We start from the raw sequence: 21,126 nt of genomic DNA, 5'->3' as shown, positions 1-21,126 counted from the left end.
TGTGTTCGGTCGGGTTCGGTTCGGGTAGTCCTCCAACTGCTCTCTAGGCGTCTTTTCCGGCGTTTCATCTCTCTCAGCTCCTCGGTAAACCAAGGCGCCAATTGAGATCTACGTCGGGTCAGAGGCCGCAACGGCACGACTCGGTCCAGTGCTGCGGCTGCGGCCACATCCCAGGCCGCAGCCTGATCTTCCGCCGAGTTGTGACCTAGATCCTCCGGATATGGCCCAAGCTCCGTCAGAAACCTCTCCGGGTCCATCAGGCGCCTGGGACGGAACCATCTAGGCGGTTCCGTCTCCCTGCGGCGGGGGGAAGCGGTCCGGAAGTCCATCCTAAGGAGTGCATGATCTGACCATGACAAGGGCTCTATATTTATCTCCCCCATTTCCAAATTATAATTATAAATTATAAGAACCGAGGTGGCACAGTGATTAGAATGCAGTATTGCAGACCGACTCTGCTCACACTGCCAGGAGTTCGAGTCTTTCAATCCTGACCAGCTCAAGGTTAATTCAGGCTTCCATCCTTCCAAGGTCAGTAAAATGAAAACCCAGATTGTTGGGGGCAATAGGCTGATTCTGTAAACCACTTAGATAGGGCTGTAAAGCATTATGAAGCAATATGTATGTCAAACTTGACTCAACTCCATAGTCGCCTACACCTGCTTTCGCTTGCAGTTTGCCAAACAGTGACGGAGGGAGGGTGGTGAATTCCTAAGGGGGGACGGCTATGGAATGCAAGAGAGCCTTCTGTTGCTGGAGAGACGTTATCTATCAAGGTCAAGTTATGAAGAATGTTTGACCGGCGCAGACAGTTTTTCCAAAACCAAAAGAACTGAACTCATTTAGTGAACTGTGAACTGTGGGTGGCCCAAAGGGAAAAAAGGGGGTTTTACCTACTGTATATGAGTTTTTGTGGGAAAATCCCAGAACTGACTTTGCTTCTGCTGTGCCTAGATAGATCTTTCAATAAAGCTACACTCTTGGTCAATCTAAATTGCTGGGAGTTTCTTTTGTTGAATGTGCCAAATGGGACAGTAGGCTTAGATCAGGGCTTTTCAACCTTTTCACCCATTGTACCACTTTTAGGATATGGCAGTATCCGAGTACCACCAGTCGCCTAGCAAGGTGTCAAAAACTTGGTGACCCCCCCCAAAAGGAAAAAAATGATGAAGTACAGGGAGTCCTCGACTTACAACAGTTCGCTTAGTGACTGTTCTAAGTTACAAAGGCACTGAAAAAAGTGCCCCCCAAGCCACAGCCGAGCAAGACACCTGCCTGCCCGCCCGGCGGCGCTCTTCCTCCTATCCGAGGTTTTCATTGTTGTGAGCATTTCTGTTGAGGATTGGCAGCGGGGGTGGGGTGGGGGGGTATTGGTTTTTATTCCCCCCCGTCTGCTGGGTGGTTGCAGCAGGTTTTGGTTACTTCACATGATCCTGGGACACTGTGACCATCATAAATATGAATCAGTTGCCAAGCATCTGAAAGTAAATCACAAGACCCTGGAGATACTGCAACATTCTAGCTGATCGGCACTGCTTCTGGGCTCAGCAGAAGCGCCAGGATCAGTGCTGAGCTACAGCTGGAGCCTAGCACTAATCCTGGTGCTTCCACTGAGCCCTGACAGCCCTGCAGCTCCAACCATCTCTTGCTCAGGCTGGTGCGGTGCTGCCACCAGTTCAGCTCATTCCCCTCCCCTGCTACCACTTTTCTAGGATGGCCGCGTACCACCTGTCAGGTGCCAATGTACCACAGGTGGTACCCGTACCACTGGTTGAAAAGCCTTGGCTTAGATAAGTCTAAGTGCTATTGCCAGGGCTTTTTTCCTCATAGAATGCCCAGAATGGAGTTCTGGCACCTTTTTTGGATGGAACCTTGTAGGGTAGGCAAGGTGGGTTGTATGACATGTGTGAGTTCCGGCACCATATTTTTTTTTTTTTTTAGAAAAACAGCACTGGCCATTGCTATTGCTATTTTCATATCTTTAGTGTTCGAATATCCCTGCTTGACTTTCTTGTAATATAAGTTGGGCGACAGCAAAACTTTGAGAAGCTTTCAAGATTGCAGCCAGCCCACTGAGGGAAGAAAGGCAAGAATTTGCAAAGATTCCAGAAATGCTACTTTATTAATGTACAAGAACAGAATCTTTAAAGCTTGTCCAAGTGACCTATCTCAGTGTTTATCCAGTTCATGGAATGATTATAGATTGTCTGCAAGTGACTTCAGAAATAAATAAATCTGAAACTTTCACTTTGTGAGTCAGTTCACCCATAGCACACATCTAAGGGGGGGGGGTGTTGTGTTTTTTTTAAAAAAAGATCATTTTTTTTCTAATTTTCTAAGATTTTTCTGTCTAAACGTACCCATTTTCTCTTCCATTCCAGCTTCATTCTTTCCTTCAAAATTCTCAGTTTTACAATAATTCCATCGGAGTGTTATATCTGGATGAGAATGGAGAGCTGGTGGCAGATCTGGATATGGTAAACTGGTTGATTTTCACCAATATGTCTGTTTTCCCAGTGAAATGTGGGAGTCTAGAAAGACAGGGATGCTTGGATTTCAAGTTCATGGTCAACCAGAAAGCTATTACAAGCATGGAAGTGCTGAATAAGGTACAAGAATGACTTTATTCTGCTCTTCCTGAAGCTCTCACTAGGAGAATTCAAGTGATGGGCTTCATATGCCATCTCACTTCTCCAAGAGAGGCAGCATATTTTTGGTTAGATGTTCAGCTGTCTATAAACAATCGTATCCTTAATTATTCAAGGGAAGTTGAATAGAGCTGCTGTCTCTCCCATCCCCAATATTGGTTATAATTGTTTTTATTGTTGTTGTGAGCCATGCAGAGTAATAGACATCAAGGTGAGAGGCTGTACAAATCAGAAGGAATGAAAAAGAGAGAAAAAACATTAGTCATGTACAAAGTCATGTAAAAATTTGATCCATGGGGCAGAATTTCACAAACCAAAGAATCCATCTGACCTTCTTTTGTATCATTTACTGTTTAAATTTAGATTCTAAACTAAAAATTGTAGTGCATAAGAATTAGGAGAGAAGATTAAAAAGGAAGCAATGTTCAGCCAAATAAGTTTAATGAGATCCAAATTTCTTATGTAGCAAAATAAAATTGGAACCACAGATTTCCAACCTAATAATAATAATAAAGTTGGAAGGGACCTTGGAGGTCATCGAGTCCAACCCCTGCTCAGGCAGGAAACCCTACACCATTTTGGACAAATGGCTGTCCAGTCTCTTCTTAAAAACTTCCAGTGTTGGAGCATTCACCGCTTCTGGAGGCAAGTTGTTCCATTGGTTAATTGTTCTAACTGTCAGGAAGTTTCTCCTTAGTTCTAGGTTGCTTCTCTCCTTGATTAGTTTCCATCCATTGCTTCTTGTCCTGCTTTCAGGCGCCTTGGAGAATAGCTCGACTCCCTCTTCTTTGTGGCAGCCCCTGAGATATTGGAACACTGCTATCGTGTCCCCCCTCGTCCTTCTCTTCGTTAAACTAGACATACCCAATTCCAGCAACCATTCCTTATATGTTTTAGCCTCCAGTCCCCTAATCATCTTTGTTGCTCTTCTCTGTACTCTTTCCTTTTCTTAACAAAAAACCATGATTCATTTTCTGCATCTCTTTTCAGCCACTGCCTCCTTCCAGGTGTGTGCAAAGCTGTCATCCTGGATTCATGAAGGTGGCTCAGGAAGGGAGGCCCATCTGCTGCTATGACTGTCGTCCTTGTGCAGAAGGAACCATCTCTATCATGGAAGGTGGGTAACACAAGAGGAAAGAGACAGATGTTTGAGAAAAGCATAGCCACCAACATTTTTGTATAAAAGGGCATTTTTTTAGGTTTGGCTTTTAAAAATATATTTCTTTTTAATAGGTATATTTACTTATAAAATAACTTATAAGAAATTATCTTGGAGGCTCAACAGGGGTAAGATATTTAAAGATATAAGACAAGCATTACGAGAAAGAGAGATGGCTCTTTTACAATGCCCCTCTCATGTTTCAAATTTTTATATAAAGACCTTGATTGTGTCTTTGGAAGATGGTTGATTGCAAAACATCCATGTCTGGAGGGCACCATTGTTGAGCAGCCATTGGTCATGATTTCAGAATTCCTCCAAAACTAAGAGGCAGGTAAATGTCTTGTATGCTTTCACAACCCAGCAACTTCTTTCTATCCCTCTTCCATTGTCTACTCCTCCTTGTTTTAGGAGAATGAGAGGGAAAGGGAGATCATGTCAGCACAGAGCTAACATTCTTCTTCCTTTCATGGGATTGTGGTCCACTTTCTCTTTGCAAAACAATCATGGTATATTCAACACTTATCCAACTCATCATCTTCCAAAAATTATTGCACCATGACAAATTAGTGTTCTCCCTTGTCTGCTGATAAAAGCTGTATGATGTTGTCCTTCATTTCTTTCTAGAAAGGATTTCATTGGCCCCCTGATGCAGGGGACCACAATTTCAGCAATGGAATTATAATATTGTGGATTTCCTTCCTTCCTTCCTTCCTTCCTTCCTTCCTTCCTTCCTTCCTTCCTTCCTTCCTTCCTTCCTTCCTTCCTTCCTTCCTTCCTCTCTATAACTTCATTGATGAAAGGGGGATATTAAAAATACTTATTTATTTATTAAATTTCTATTCTGCCCATCTCTCTAACAGGAAAGGAAAGAAAATGAAAAGAAAGAAAAGAAAAATGAAATGAAGAAATTAAGTTTCTTCTTACAGCTGCAGCAAAATGAAGAAGCATAATAGCTTCATCTGTACACAATCAGCTACATGAATAATTTTACCCAATCAATGCATTTGATTGTACCATGGTAGTGCATTGGTTGGAATGCAGTATTGCAGGCTGACTTTGCTCACTGCAAGGAGTTCGATTCTGACCAGTTCAAAGTTGATTAAGCTTTCCATCCTTCCAAGGTCGATAAAATGAGGGCCTAGATTATTAAGGGCAATATGCTGACTCTGTAAACTGCTTAGAGAGTGAAGTGGTATATAAGTCTACGTGCTATTGCTATTGCTATTAAAATACATGTTTTCCTACTCTTGATCTTTTCAGATGCACAAAAATGCACCAAGTGTGTAGAAGATCAGCATCCAAACATCAAACGTGTTCACTGTATTCCCAAAATTATAAACTACCTTTCTTACAAAGAAACTCTGGGAATCATTTTGGCTTCCCTTGCCTTGTTCATGTTTTTAATCACAGGCTTTGTTTTGGCAATCTTCATTAAATTCCTGGAAACTCCAATAATCAAAGCCAACAATCGGGATCTCTCCTATATCCTCCTGGTCTCCCTTCTGCTTTCAATTTTAACCTCCTTCCTCTTCATTGACCAGCCAACAAAACAAACCTGCCTTCTCCGACAAACAGTTTTCAGCACCATCTTCTCCATTGCCATTTCTTCAATCTTGGCCAAAACAATCACAGTGGTGTTAGCCTTCTTGGCCACTAAACCAGGAAATAAAGTGCAGAGATGGCTGGGGAAGAGCCTGGCCAACTCCATTATACTTTTTTGTTCTGGTATCCAAGTTATCCTCTGCAGCATCTGGTTGGGGACTTCTCCCCCTTTCCCTTATGCTGATATGCATTCTCAGTCTGGAGAGATCCTTCTGCAGTGCAATGAAGGAAATGTTGCCATGTTTTACTCTGCCCTTGGTTACATGGGCTTCCTGGCTGCCATCTGCTTCACAGTAGCTTTCCTGGCCAGGAATTTGCCTGGGGCTTTCAACGAAGCCAAGCTAATCACCTTCAGCATGTTGGTCTTCTGCAGCGTCTGGGTCTCCTTTGTGCCCACCTACCTGAGTACCAAGGGGAAGTACATGGTAGCTGTGCAAGTCTTCTCCATCTTGGCCTCCAATGCTGGGCTGGTGAGCTTTATATTTTTCCCCAAGTGCTACATTATTTATCTAAGACCAGAGCTGAATACAAAAGAACATGTGATGTCAAAATAACACAGTAAAATGAATGCTGCATAGGTGGTTCCTAAACATGTCAGTTTCTAATTCTAACAGCATTTGATACGTTAAAAAAAAAAACCTCATTTCAACTCCATCATTTTTTTTGTCCATTTTTGTCCCTTCCCTTTATTTGCTATTATTTTATTATAAGATATAAGTGAGGGGTCCTTGGTGCTCCCTGAGCTTGTTTGTTTTCTTGCAGATGTTTCATTATCCTAACTACTGTGTTTTCCCGAAATTAAGCCCCCTGAAAGTAAGTCCTAATTTGGGGTGAGGGCGGGGTGGGGGTGAAGTTGCCCCACACCTCATATTTGCTTATCTTACTGGTAGGACTGCTGCAGCCAGGCCTCCCACGCTGTTGCCATTGCTCATGGCAGGATGCTGAGTGGTACTTCAGGCTGCTTCTGCTGCTTGTGGCAGGATGCCGCATGATGCTTTGTTCCATTTCCACCACTCACCACAAGCGATGGCACGAGCTTGCCACAAGTGACATGTGACAGCAATGGCCCGCGGCTTCTTGCTGCAAGAGGCATCATACCATGATCAACAGCAATGGTGTGAAATGCCACGTGATTTGACAAGTGTTGGTGCATGGGAGGTCTGGCAGTGGCGGTTCTACCAGTAAGGTAAGTGGGTGTGGGGCATATGGGGCAGCTTCACCCCCCCACCCATTAGTGGCAACAGCGCAATGTGTCACATGGTGTCCAGCTGCAAGTGGCAGCAAGCAGAAGCTGAAGAAGTCATTCAGCAGGGTGACAGATGTCGAGGTGTGGGAGACCTGTCTGTGGTGGTCCTAAGGTAAGATACCCAGAGAATTCCCATCACTCCTAAGCAATTGAAAACATGGATGTTTAGTGTGCTTAGATTTCAGCTGATGCCAGAGTAGACTGGCAGCAATAATAGCAAAAGCAACAGAGACTTATATACCATGTCATAGTGCTTTAGAGCAGGGCTTTTCAACCAGTGGTACGGGTACCACCTGTGGTACATTGGCACCTGGCAGGTGGTACGCGACCATCCTAGAAAAGTAGTGGGGGAGGGGAATGAGCTGAACTGGTGGCAGCACCGCACAAGCCTGAGCGAGAGATGGCTGGAGCTGCAGGCCTGTCAGGGCTCAGTGGAAGCGCCAGGATCAGCGCCAGGCTCCAGTTGGAGCTCAGTGCTGATCCTGGTGCTTCTGCTGAGCCCTGAAGAAGCACCAATCAGCTGCCAATCCTCAACAGAAATGCTCACAACAATGAAAACCTCAGAGAGGAGGAAGAACACCGCCGGGTGGGCAGGCAGGTGTCTTGCTCGGCTGTGGCTTGGGGGCACTTTTTTCAGTGCCGTTGTAACTTCGAACAGTCACTAAGCGAACTGTTGTAAGTTGTGGACTACCTGTACTTTATCAAGTTTTTGACAGCTTGCTAGGTGACTGGTGGTACTTGGATGTTGCCATATCCTAAAAGTGGTACAATGGGTGAAAAGGTTGAAAAGCCCTGGACTAGAAGACCTCCAAGGTCCCTTCCAGCTCTGTTCTAAGGATGAGATAGACACAAGGTTAGATCTTTTCAGCTCAAATTTATTGTTATTGGATTGGGAAGAGAAGGAAGTTTTTCTGCGACTTAGGGAATCCCTGAGTGAATTCACAACTTAAGTGATATAATTGTAATAGAAATCACTAAATGGTTCAATGATGAGAAAGTAGACTTCTCTAAAGAAATAAACCAAATTTACAGAATAAACTCAGCATATGCAGTCGGAAGACAATTGCCAAGACATGCTATGATTCAACTTATAAGAAAATCTATTAAAGAGTAGGTAATTCAGAAACATTACCATCAGAAATTTAACATTTCTGGAAAAGAGGTGCAAATATTCAGAGAAATTCCAATTACAATATTAAGGAAACACAAAGAATATTTTTTTCTGACCGATCTAAAACAAAATAATATTCCCTTTTGCTTGGTTAAGCTGGAAGGAGTTATTTTTACCTTTATAATCAACAGTATAGACTAAATTCAGTCCTTAAAGCACAAGACTTTTAGGAAAAACATGGATGGGAACTACACTATTTTTCAAAAGATAAAGATCAACTATCACAAGAATTAGTTCTGAAAGAAAAAGATAAAAAGTCTGACACTGATCCAGGACAGGTTGTGGAGAAGGGAGCCTCAGCTGGAATTCCTCAAACTTCCTCTTCATAACAAATGGGTTGCAAGATTCTGACATGGAATGTTAATGGGGCCAATTCCCCACAAAAGAGAAAAAAAGTTATTTCATTATTTGAATAAAGTGAACCATGATATAATATCATGCAAGAAACTCATATTAAAGAGACTGACAAAAAGTAATTAACAAATAACAGCTTGGGTCTGGAATTTATTTCTGCTAATTCTAAGAAAAAAATTAATGGGATAGGTTTGTATATTAAACCCCAATTACAGCCACATTTATTGTTTGTTGATGATCAAGGCAGATGAGTAATTGTACAAATTGAATTAGAGGTTATAAAATCTGTTGCGGTGGGATTATACACCCCAAACCAAGAAAAAGCCAAATTTATTAAACATTTCTCTCAACACTTACTCTTCTATTCTTTTCAGTATTGGTGTGTAATTGGGGACTACAATGCGGCAGTAACCCCAACAACTAGACCAGGGGTGTCAAACTCAATTTCATTGAGGGCCGCATCAGCATTGTGGTTTCCCTTGGGGGGCTGGGGGTGTGTGGCCAGGGTGGGTGTGGCCTACTGGGTGGGCATGGATGTAGTGGGTGTGGCCTACTGGGTGGGCATGGCCAGCTCTACATCGTTTGCATCAAGGATGCATGTGGGGGCCTGGGTAGGAGTGGGACAGATCTGAGGGTCTCTGGCAGAAGGGGGTGGGGCCGGGGCAAGCACCAAGGCATGGTCCATTTCTTCATTCCTCACAAAGGGTGACACCTCCCCAGCATGCATGCAGGGGGTGGGGCCAACATGACAGGGGCTGGTTCCTGGCTGTTTCTGGACGGCCTTGTGGAGCTAAGACTGAATGTGTTTCAGCATAGATGGCCACCACAAAATTGTACATTGGCTCCCAGCCGGCCTGGGCCAGGGCCAAGACAGCGGGGGCCATTCCCTCACTGTTTCCAGGATGGCTTTGTGGGCCACATGAAACCACTTTGCGGGCCGCATCAAACCCCCGGGCCTTGTGTTTGACATGTCTGAACTAGACAGATCAGCTGATAAAGAAATTTTAAAAACACAAGGAAAACTGCCTCAAACGTTTTTTCCAGCTGACTGATACTTTAGGTTTGATTGATGTTTGGAGATGTAAAAATGGACTAACAAAAGACTTTACCTTCTTTTCAGAGAGAAACAACTCCTTTTGTAGAATCAATATGATTTGGATTACAAAAAATCTACTTCACAAAAAAACTAAAGTTATTATTCTTCCAAAAACTTTTTTCTGACCATAATCCAGTGTGTTTACATCTTAAATTTGGTCCTCAGTTTTTAAATGGAGATTAAATGAGTCTGTTTTGCAGTGACCACAGATTGTTAAAAAATGTAAACAGGTACTTCAAGAATATTTCAATAATAATTTAGGTAAGGAAACCAATCTGACAACAGTTTGGGATGCTTCTAAGGCTGTGGCACAAGGACATTTTATACAATATAATACAGTAATTAAGAGGAATAATAATAATAATAATAATAATAATAATAATAATAATAATAATAATAATAATAATAATAATAATAATGATAATGATAAAGTTGGAAGGGACCTTGGAGGTCATCGAGTCCAACCCCCTGCTCAGGCAGGAAACCCTATACCATAAAATGTTTTATAAGAAATTAAATTGAAGGAGAAGGAACTCCAGAATTCACCAGAAGATTCTAATATACTTAATGAACTAAAATTATTGCAACCACACATTTCTTTATTGACTGCTTCAGATATTGAAAGGAAACTTAAATATATGAAACAATACTTTTTTGAACATGCCATAAACTAGGCAGATGGTTGGCATACAAACTAATAAAATGGACAGAAAAGAAGATAGTAACTAAGTGTCAAGAGGGAAAAAGACTTACATGGATAAACAAAAATATTCAAAGACTTTTTTGGAATTATTCTATCAATTTATGTAAAAAACATCTTTAGACAGTATGGAGGATTATATATCGGACTCGATGACCTCCAAGGTCCCTTCCAACTTTATTATTATTATTATTATTATTATTATTATTATTATTATTATTATTATTATTATTATTATTATTATTATTATTATTAAAAATCTTCCTAAACTGTCGGAAAACTACAAGCAAATTTTTGAACCACAATAATAACTTTTGAAATAATAGAGCTATTATTTGCCTTTTTAAGAGGCAAAGCTCCAGGACCAGATGGTTTACCAAGTGGACTTTACCAAATTTTTGAAGATCAATTACTTCTTCGAATGAAGGACTTAATGAATTCTATTCTACAGGGGAATCCTATGTTGGACTCTTGGAAGGATGCCTACATTTCTTTAATAGCCATAGCAAAAGCCAGACTTATATACTGCTTCACAGTGCTTTACAGCCCTTTCTAAGCAGTTTACAGAGTCAACATATTGCCCCCAACAAGCTGAGTCCTCATTTTAGTGACTTCAGAAGGATGGAAGGCTGAGTCAACCTTGAGCCAATGACAATCAAGCTCCTGGAGTGAGCAGTGAGTTAGCCTGCAGTACTGCATTCTGACCACTGTGCCACCATGGCTCTAAAATACCTAAAGATGGACTGGATTTAATTTCTGTGAAGAATTACAGGTCAATTTCTCTCCTTAATAACGACTACAAACTCTACATCTTAGTTAAAAGACTTAAAGTTTTACAGGATTATATACATGAAGACCAATGTATTTTTTTTTACCTAAAAGACAATTAAAAGATAATGTAAGAGTAATTTTGAATAAAATTGAATGTTTACAATGTAGACAGGTTGCATTAAACTTCACAGGACATGAAAGGAACACCCAAATGGGTGTCCCCAAGGTGATGGTGATATCACTGGTAACTCCTTTAACTACATAAGCACTTTGGTGCTTCTGGCACAGAAAAAATGAGTCTGGTTATGGAGAATAAACTTTGTTTTATTGCCATTCTTGAAATAATTCCTTTCTCTTTCTTTTTCCAAACTCCTGCTTCATGAGTTACTGTTTGGTGCCTTCTTTATGTCTTCTTCTTCTTCAGGTGCTGGTCCCCACATTTGTCTGTTTCAAAATAGGGACTAATTACTCATCTCTAAATAAGATTCACAGGTTGCTATAGATCAGTGGTGGTGAACCTATGGCATGCATGCCAGAGGTGGCACTCAGAGCCCTCTCTGTGGGCACGCGTGCCATGCCCCAGAGATGGCAACCGTCCTCTTCAACCAGCTGCCTGCTAACTTGCCGAGGTCACATATGTCTGGATGCATCCCAGCACCCATGCACTTGCTGGTCTCTGTGTGCGGGGGCCAATGGTGTCAGGCAGCAGCTGCCCTGGCCCCTGCCTCGCCTTGCCCTGCGACAATGGCACCCCGCCCTGCCTCGCCTTGCCTCACCTCACCCTGCAGGACAAGCCTCCTGCCCACCACTCCACCCACCAAAGACCCCCTGGATCTCCCCAACCTTGCCTGGCCCCCACAGGCATCCCTCCCCAGGAACAACATCAAGCTGGCCACGCCCACCCATCTGCCATGACCACTGTAGCCACGCTCACCCAGCTGGCCATGCCCACCCGGCACCCGGCGATACATAAGTGGTTTTGGGTTGCAATTTGGGCACTCATTCTCTAAAAGGTTCGCCATCACTGCTATAGATCTATCTGTAAATTCTCCTAGGTAAAAAGCCCAAGTAAATCCATATTAAGTGCCACTCTTTGTGGCCATGCTAAATGTCTCTCTTTATTCTGGGTTTTCTAAAGGTGTTTTACTAAAAAAAAAGATTTGGGCCAAATTCTCCAGTCTCCCTCACTGGCCCATTTTCAAAGTTTGAAGCCACTAGTTCTCCCTGATACCGGGTTCAGAGAGCTGAAAGTTCTCTTCCATTCAATTATCCAAATAATAGTGATTTATTTGTTGTCTTAGTGTTAGGACCCTAGAGAGTTTCTGGAAACTTCCCCCCAAAAAAATATTAACACAAACATGTCAGAATATATTGTAGTGTCAATATCAGACCCCCAAACCAGCGTTGGCTATATACAAAAAGAGAATCTAATGATAGTTTTAGATTAAGCAGAATCTCTGTTGATGTCTCTTTGCTGACTCTGCCTTGATCTGAAGCTTCTAACAGAAATAACAGAACAACAGCGTTGGAAGGGACCTTGGAGGTATTCTAGTCCAACTCCCTGCAAAAGCAGGAGACCCTTGATTTTGGTTTTTTCCACCTCTTATTTTTCTCTTAAAAAGCAGGTGACACAGAAAAACCTCAGTCAAGAACACAATTCATGTTGCTGCTCCTCCTCTTCATGCTGATTCTGTGGCCCTGGAGATCTGGTGGGATGCACAAAGCCATATGCCTCCTGACTCTGCAGCAGGGTGAAGTGGACCCAGATCATCATTACAAGCCAGGAGATTATGTGATTAGTGGCATAGTCTCTGCAATGCAGGCTAGATTTCAACCATTAAGCTTCAGTAGAAGTCCCTCCACAAATTTCTCCACGTAAGTCAATCCTTGCACTGCATTATAGCCACTTCAATAAAGGTGTACAGGTCCCACCCTTCAAAAACATATTGTCAATCTCTGATTTGCTCTTTCCTGATTTGATTCTATTTTGGGGTTAAGTGATTCTATTAAGTAATAGAAGGGATACGTGCAGTGCTTTTTTTGTAAGAAAAAAGGTGCCAGAATTCACATCTTGTTAATCTTTTATTTAAAAAATTATATATTCAGTTCTTAATATAAATTTAATTTATTGTATTTAAGGCAAATGTTCATAGTAAATTTTACACTAAAAATAAAAAAAAAATATTTTCAATTCACCAACGATTTTTAAAAATAAAGAAATTATTTACTTTTCACACGTAGTCAATCATTGTACACACACCCACACACGTCAGTTGTGTAATGAAACATAACGGTTGCCGCCCCCAGTAAGCACTCAGCACATGATCACACGACCAATCACAAGCCGAGCAGTGCCACAAGTCTAGCAGCGCCATCACAACCAGCATGGACGAAGTACGCATGCATCGAACTCGACCCACAAGCAGCCCGCATGCATCATTTTAATGATTTTGCTGCCAACCTGCTACGCTCAACAGGGCGAGTCAAGACCATGTGGACCAAACATCAAATTTTTCCAAAGTTACTTTTAAAACTTGGAAAATCTGTCAAAAAAAGGTGCCGGAACTTTGGGACAAAAAAAAAGCACTGGATATATGATTCTATTTTGATGTCCCTATTGCACACTGCAGATCAAGAAGCTCATTTCAAGATTTAAAGTATCAAGTATCAAGACCAGTCCAGATATTTTCCCCCATCCACTTTCCATTCTGACCTATGAGGAGAGCTAGAGTTTGGACTCGGAGGAACAGAAGGAAATCTCTCTTTCACCTCACCCCTGAGCTGAGCTGCTCTCTATGGGATGCCTGGTTCAAGCATAGCGATGAAGGGGAAATTAAACCAATTTCAGGCTAACATCATCTCGCATTTAGGAGCCATGCTCACAGAAGAAAAACACCATTTACCTTTAACAAAGAGAGTCACGTACCTGTATGCAAATAAAGCAATGACCCTTTTGGAGCCAATCAACACACCTCCATGTCCCCTTTTGAATTTTGTGCTGTTGCGATTGGACAGAACTTTGTATAAAATGCAGCCAACCCCCCCCCCAGGTGTGGCTTTTCCCCAGTACTCTGCTGCCCATGTGCCTGCAGATTGACCACCCAACTGCTTTACTCAGCCAAATAAAGAGTTGCTTTCCTGTTCCTGAAGCCTCTGTCTGAGTCTCTGCCTTGGCCTTTGAGAGCCTCAGATTTCTTCTGCCAGTAGGAACCTTACATTGGGATTCTGTTTTTTCCTCTCTCCATTCAGAGATAATTCCACCATTGTTTCTCCACACTAAAATTTACTGCTGGGATGAAAGCATCCCAGTTAAGAACATAGGAATTGATGGATATAGAAAATATATCTCATTCTCATTCATGAATTCATGCCAGGAACTAAAAAAAAATATAAATGAAATAATCTATTAGTTGGGTGGTTGATTGCTTTAGTTATTCATTTGTTTATAAAATTATAAAATTTATAAAACTCATAGTGTCTGTCTCTCAGTGGCTTACAATTAAAAGAAACAATACAAAACAGGAAAAGAATCAAAGTAATCCCCCTAAACAACAAAAAGTAAACAATAAAGATACATTATTATTATCTAAAAGACAATCAACCTTCACTCTGTCCAACTCTTGGAGAAAATAACCTGGTCTTTAACAGCTTCTGAATATCATCCACGCAGGAGCCATTTTGAATCAGTCTAAACCAGGGATATCAAACTCGCAACGTCACATGATGTGTCATGACGTATCACGATGTTTTTTTCCATTGCCGGCAATGGGTGGGCGCGGTTTTGCCATGATGCATCCAGCCCGCGGGCTGGCAGTTTGACACCCCTGCTCTAAACTCTTAGGCCAATGCCAAATCTAGAACATAAAAGAGATAATAGTACCTTTTAGCTCTCTGGGTACTAAGATAGAGGAAGCAGACCATCAAATATAAATATTAAATATTAAATGCTAAAAGACAAGCACGTAAAATTGAAGTGGTGCTAGATTTACCAACTAGGGGAGTGACTTTCAACTAATATTGTATGATCCAAAATATTTTGGGTTTTTTTCTATTAATATTTTTGTTAATATTTTGAAAAAAAAATTGTGATTGAGTGTACTAAAACTGTTATCATTGAATGGAAGTTAAATGTTATTTTCATTGACATGTTCATACCTGCAGAGCATCAACCAAGTTTTATTGGAAATTTGTACCTTTCCTTTTCACCATTGAGGGCATCAACCAGAAGGGCCACCTCTTACCCAACATCACATTGGGTTATAGTATCTATGAAAAATTTTTCAAGATAGAAATGACTACAGATCCTTTATTGGACCTGCTCTCAGATGGGGTGGCCAATGTGCCCAATTACAGGTGTGGAAGACAGAAAAACACAGTGGCTGTTCTGGAAGAGTCTGAGGCTGGCATCTCCATCCAGATTTCTACCATGTTGAGTACCTACAAAGTCCCTCAGGTGGGTCTTTCTTAGTTTTCTTTCATGCAATTTTCTATCAGTGTTCCTCTGTTGTAAATTACAAGCAGAGCTTGATTATGGTAATGAGAAGAACTGCATTTCTTGTTATATAGCGGCCTATTTAAATATTTATTTTTAATCATTTTCTTAAATTTTGTATTGTATTGTATTAGTTGTTTTTAACTGGCTGTAAGCCGCCCTGAGTCCTCCGGGAGAAGGGCGGGGTATAAATATAATAAAATTCAAATTCAAATTCAAATATTTAAAATACCATCTTCCATTCCTTTCAGATCAGTTATAGTTTTGCTTCCAAGATTCTGGGGGATAAAACTCAGCTTCCTTTCTTCTACCCAATGCTCCCTGCTGAAGGAGTCCAGTACCCAGGGATGATCCAGCTACTTCTCCATTTCAGGTGGACCTTGGTTGGTCTCATTGCTCCAGAAACTGACCAGGGGGAGAAGTTCATGAGGACCATGTCTTCTATGATGTTAAAGAATGGCATTTGTGCAGTCATATATCAAAGATTTACGTTGAATGTTGCTGATCTTCGTTTAAAATTAAAAGAATATTATAAATGGAGAAAAGTCAATGTCTTTGTTTATGGTTCAGAGACTAGTTCATTCACAATAGGGATGGTAGTTATTGACACAGTACTTACACATCTTCCGGGAAGTGTTGTAGATAAAGTCTGGATCACCACATCTCAGTGGGATCTCAGTCTTGAGTTTATGTTTAGTGTGAATTCCTTGAAACACATTGGTGGCATTTTTTCCTTTGTGATAAAGAAAAGGAAATGGGCAAACTACAATGCTTTTGAAATCTTTGTTAACTTCCTATTTAACTTTTTGGAGAAAACCTTTACATGTTCATCCACTAAGGATGCCTTTTCAATAAAAATCTGGAGACGGTGCAGACAGAGAGAAGTTCTGGTGTCTCTGAGGAAGAAGGAGATTGATCGGATCCTGACCATGGATAGCTATCTCATCTACAATAGCATCTGGGCTATTGGAAGAGCCTTAAATTCAGCTTATGTATCCACATCAAAGAGATCAGTGAAGAACAGAGATATGAAGATGGAAGCTCCAAAGCTGAAGGCTTGGCAGGTATTTCCTTTCCATTAGTCACATTTCCTTGTAATATGGGAATTAGTTTGATAAGTGGATGACTTGGTTATTTATTCTGAAAAAATAAATCACCCAGAAACTCAAATCCAGTATAATTACATTTCCTTCATCTTCCTTTCTATTCTATCTTATCCTAACTGCCTCCCCCCAAATATTCTCTTGTTTTAATTTTATGTTTTTCAAAGTGAATGCATTGAGATCTTGGTTGTTCAGCCATTCTTTTTTTTCAAATTGATGAAGTTGGTACAAACAAGAAGCAAACTTGGGGTCACATATTAGCCTGTTAGAGACAATCAAATAATTCTCTCCATTCAAAAAGGAACATATGGTAGCATGAAGAGAGATATTGTTAACCAATATATTTCAGTCATGATGCTTGCAGTGTGAAGTCACTGATAGTGAAGCTATCTACTTTACTTGGGCAACTATGGATACAACACAAGAGAAAAATCTAACAACAACCCTCAGGTTAAAGGAAAATCTGAATGGATGACATTTCATTCATCTATGTTTTTAGATTAATTAAACATGAATTAAAAATACTTTTTTGTCTTTAAAGAAGTTGTATATCATCATCGCTGTGATAAAGCAGTGGGAACAGAAACATGACCATATGCTTCACTTATCTCCTTTACAATCATTATTCTGATTTACATATTTAAATATTAAGTTAGCAGCTGTTATTATTCCTCTGCTTATTGATATTCTTCTACCCAAGTTTGAGCAACTTGTTTTTTTGAGCAAAGAGACAGAAATGTTCTGATCCCTCCCAGCATAGACAAAGGGGTCTTTTCAAAGACCTTTCTAAACTCTTATTTATCTTATCTTTACAGCTTCACCCCTTCCTTCAAAGCTCCCAGTTTTACAATAATTCCATAGAAGGGGTATATTTGGATGAGAAAGGAGATCTTACAGCTGACCTGGACATTGTGAACTGGATTGTTTCCCCAAATAATTCTGTCAAGAGATTGAAGTCTGGGACTCTAGAAAAACAGGAATCCCAGGATTTTAAATTATCCATTGACCTGAAGAGTATTGCACAGGTGGAAGTGCTAAGCAAGGTGGGACTAATATTTATTTTATTCCACTGAAGGTGGCTGTAACAGGAATACTGTCAAGGTTCTGACTGACAAAGCCAGTTGAGTAAGCACTGCTGAGATGATCCAATCTTTTAATGCAAAACTTTATAGAGTACATCATTTTGGCATGGATGAAAGCAAAACCATCTGATTAATTCTCTCTCAAATCACTATATTAAAAGTATAGAAATCTCCCTTCCCCAATGAGGCAGGTCACATTATCCAATTGAGTGTCACAATATTGTTATGAGAAAATGCCTTTAGATTTTGGCAAACACCTGTTGAATCATCCTTGGTTCTCACGGGCTGACTTCTTGATATCTGGAGCCTGCATTCTATTTCCCCTTTCCCTCCCACCAAGTTTTTTGGCAAGCTGAGAAGCAATAATGGTTAAAACAACATAAGCATGCTTCAAATTTGACAAATACACTTTTGGGATGGATAGAGAATTGCCTTCAATGCCTTTGAGTTTTCATATCAGCCAATAAGACTCTCAAGAGTGAAAACTTCTTTATTGTCTATTCAGAGAACCACGAACAATAATCTTCAATTTTCATACAAACTATTCACTGAGTCTATGGTAAGGGTGATAGACTGAGGGAGTCATTCAAATAATGTAGTTAGCTAGCTAAAGCAAAGTATCCAGGCAATATATCCCCGAGCAATTAAATATCTAAGTTTAAAACAAAAGCCTAAATTTGTAATGTGTATGAAACATTAAAAGGAATGTGAAACAGAGGAGGAATATGCAATTCAATCTTTTAGATCTTCCTCACATTTCCTATTGGCTTCTAATTAGTCAAAGCTAAATCTTGGACTAAACCCTCTGCCATTTTTCTGAAAATAAGTTCATTTTATGGCTATGTTATATATGCCACCCATCTCATTATCCAGAGTTTTATTTCCTTTTATCTCCTCAGCCCTTGCCTCCTTCTACATGTGTGGAAAGCTGCCAGCCTGGATTCATGAAGGTGGCTCAGGAAGAGAAGCCCATCTGCTGCTATGACTGTCATCCTTGTGCAGAAGGAACCATCTCCACCATGGAAGGTGGGTGACTCCAGAGGAAAGGGGAAGACTTTCAGCAAGACCATAGAACTGGGCATTGTTCAGGCATTTTTAACTAAAGAGTGACAAAGAGTTTCCCCTTCTAACTGGAGTCACTTCAAATACTATAAAAATGAGCCTTGTCTTTTCATCCTCACTCAGGAGACAGAAGCCATTTGTTCTTGCTTTCTTGGCTTGGTGGGAGGAAAACGAAACAATGGAATATACCTATGGAGATTTTCAGTCAGCTAAGTTAATGACTTGCTAAAATAATGCAAATGACCAGCTGTCTGCAAGGAATATAAATCCTTCCATTCACCACTCTCCAGTCAGAGCTGAAGAAGCTTCTTGAATGAGAAGCGAAACGTCTTCAGAGAAAAACCAGAAAGTCCAGTTGCCTCTTAAAAAGGCACCTTTGGGAGAATGGAATAGACCAGCCAGATAACTGCTATCCAGAAATAAATCCTGACCATTTCTTTGGTCCAGATGTAGGGGGACATTCATATTTGCAGGGGCCTTGATTTCAACATTTTATTTCTTCCTGTGATTCACCTAGTCCACTACCAGGAAACCCAATCTCTACATGGGTCATTGGTGGGAGGACTGTGGAGTGCTTTGGATTGCATCTCTTATATAAGGTTCATGGAATCTCCTTGAATGATGCAATCTTTAAAAACAGTCACCTCTCATCTTGGGAACATGTGGTAGAGAATCTCATTTGCCTTTGTAACTTATCCTTCTGCTTAATACTACTTAAATTTATCAACCATTGCTGCACACTACCTTTCTTCAAACACATTGATCCAATGTGTTTCACTCCAATGATACATATGATGGAAAAACCTTTATGCAGATATTAATCTGCCTGAGCAGGTGGTTGGACTTGATGACCTCCAAGGTCCCTTCCAACATTATTATTATTATTATTATTATTATTATTATTATTATTATTATTATTATTATTATTATTATTATTATTATTATTATTATTATTATTATTATTATTATTATTATTATTATTATTATTATCTTTCTCTTTTCAGATGCTGAAAAATGCATAAAATGTACAGTAGATCAGCATCCAAACATTAACCAAGATGAATGTATACCTAAGACTGAAACTTTCCTATCCTATCGAGAAAATTTGGGGATCATTCTAGCTTCCGTTGCAATGTTCCTGTGTTTAGTAACATCTTTTGTCTTGGGAATCTTCATTAAATGGCGAGAAACACCCATAGTCAAAGCCAACAATCGGGACCTTTCCTACATCCTCCTGGTCTCCCTCCTGCTTTCATTCTTGACATCGTTCTTATTCATTGGCCAGCCAAGAAGAGCCACTTGCCTTCTCCAACAAACAACCTTTAGCAACATTTTCTCAGTTGCCATTTCTACAGTCTTGGCCAAAACAGTCACTGTTGTATTAGCATTCTTTGCCACAAAACCAGGGAATAATTTACAGAGATGGCTAGGGAAGACCTTGGCCAATTCTATCATCCTTTCATGTTCTGGTTTCCAAGTTGTCCTCTGCAGCATCTGGTTGGACACTTCTCCCCCATTCCCTGAGTCAGACATGCACTCACAATCTGCAGAGATCATCCTGCAATGCAATCAAGGCTCTGTTGCCATGTTCTACCTTGCCCTTGGCTACATGGGTTTCCTGGCTATTATCTGCCTCACAGTGGCTTTCCTGGCCAGGAATCTCCCTGGGGCTTTCAATGAAGCCAAGCTCATCACTTTCAGCATGCTGGTCTTCTGCAGCGTCTGGATCTCCTTTGTACCTACCTATATGAGCACCAAAGGGAAGTATACAGTGGCTGTGCAGATCTTCTCCATCTTGGCCTCAAGTACTGGCATGCTATGCTGCATCTTCATCCCCAAATGCTACATTGTTTTTTTAAGACCAGACCTGAATACAAAAGAACATTTGATGTCAAAATAACAGACTTTGCCCCAAATTATTATTTTAAAAATCGTATTTGCTACCTTAATGTTTCTTTAAAAGCGCACATACTCCAAGAAACCTGTTTTTGTTCTGTTTTGTTGTGAATCATAATAAAAACACCACATTTAATAAATAAATATATTTGCCCTTCTTTCCTTATCTAAGTATTTAGAAAACTGTATTAGGAGTCTCTGTCTCTCTCCAAATCAGGGTTTATTTTATTTATTTATTTATCTATTTATCTATTTATCTATTTGTTTATTTGTTTATTTGTTTATTTGTTTATTTGTTTATTTGTTTATTTGTTTATTTGTTTATTTGTTTATTTGTTTATTTGTTTATTTGTTTATTTGTTTATTTGTTTATTTGTTTATTTGTTTATTTGTTTATTTGTTTATTTGTTTATTTGTTTATTTGTTTAATTAATTAATTTTGTTGAGTACTGCCAGCATGAACTGCTACTGCAAACTGTCAAAACGTTCCTCATCCAAAAAGATCTTCAATGTAATCTACAAAATCAACTGTAATGATTGCAAGAATTTTACATGAGACAAACATCACATCAGTTGAAAACCAGTATCCACACCTGCTGGCAGTCAAATGCCACAATCTCAAATCCTTAATCTCTACCCATACCAACACCAAACAACACCAGTTTGATTAGGGCAACACTAAAATCATTGGCCATGCTACCATCCACTACAGTGTGAGTTCATCAAAGCCTGACACTCCAC

The 21,126-nt window shown here is 40.3% G+C and overlaps 2 protein-coding genes across 2 annotated transcripts in view; both read left to right on the top strand.

Annotated features, from left to right (window-relative positions):
- LOC114922821 (vomeronasal type-2 receptor 26-like) overlaps positions 1 to 5,966 on the top strand; it is a 10,806-nt gene extending 4,840 nt beyond the window's left edge. Inside the window, exons 2-4 of the mRNA XM_029284840.1 lie at positions 2,382 to 2,609; positions 3,639 to 3,765; positions 5,071 to 5,966. Of these exons, the coding sequence (XP_029140673.1) occupies positions 2,382 to 2,609; positions 3,639 to 3,765; positions 5,071 to 5,966 (1,251 nt within the window). The remainder of the gene's footprint in view (positions 1 to 2,381; positions 2,610 to 3,638; positions 3,766 to 5,070) is intronic.
- A 694-nt stretch (positions 5,967 to 6,660) lies between these two features.
- Positions 6,661 to 20,347, top strand: LOC114922820 (vomeronasal type-2 receptor 26-like; the record flags this gene model as incomplete). Its single annotated transcript, XM_029284839.1, has 7 exons — positions 6,661 to 6,770; positions 14,912 to 15,203; positions 16,250 to 16,306; positions 17,161 to 17,388; positions 17,933 to 17,986; positions 18,327 to 18,453; positions 19,494 to 20,347. Coding segments are annotated over exons 1-7 (1,722 nt in total), but the record flags the coding sequence as incomplete, so codon positions are not given.
- Positions 20,348 to 21,126: the final 779 nt, after the last annotated feature.

Source organism: Protobothrops mucrosquamatus, unplaced genomic scaffold, assembly GCF_001527695.2.
Source record: "Protobothrops mucrosquamatus isolate PMUCROS unplaced genomic scaffold, P.Mucros_1.0 scaffold1008, whole genome shotgun sequence".
Lineage (NCBI taxonomy): Eukaryota > Metazoa > Chordata > Lepidosauria > Squamata > Viperidae > Protobothrops > Protobothrops mucrosquamatus.
This window is presented reverse-complemented; position numbering and strand designations above follow the sequence as displayed.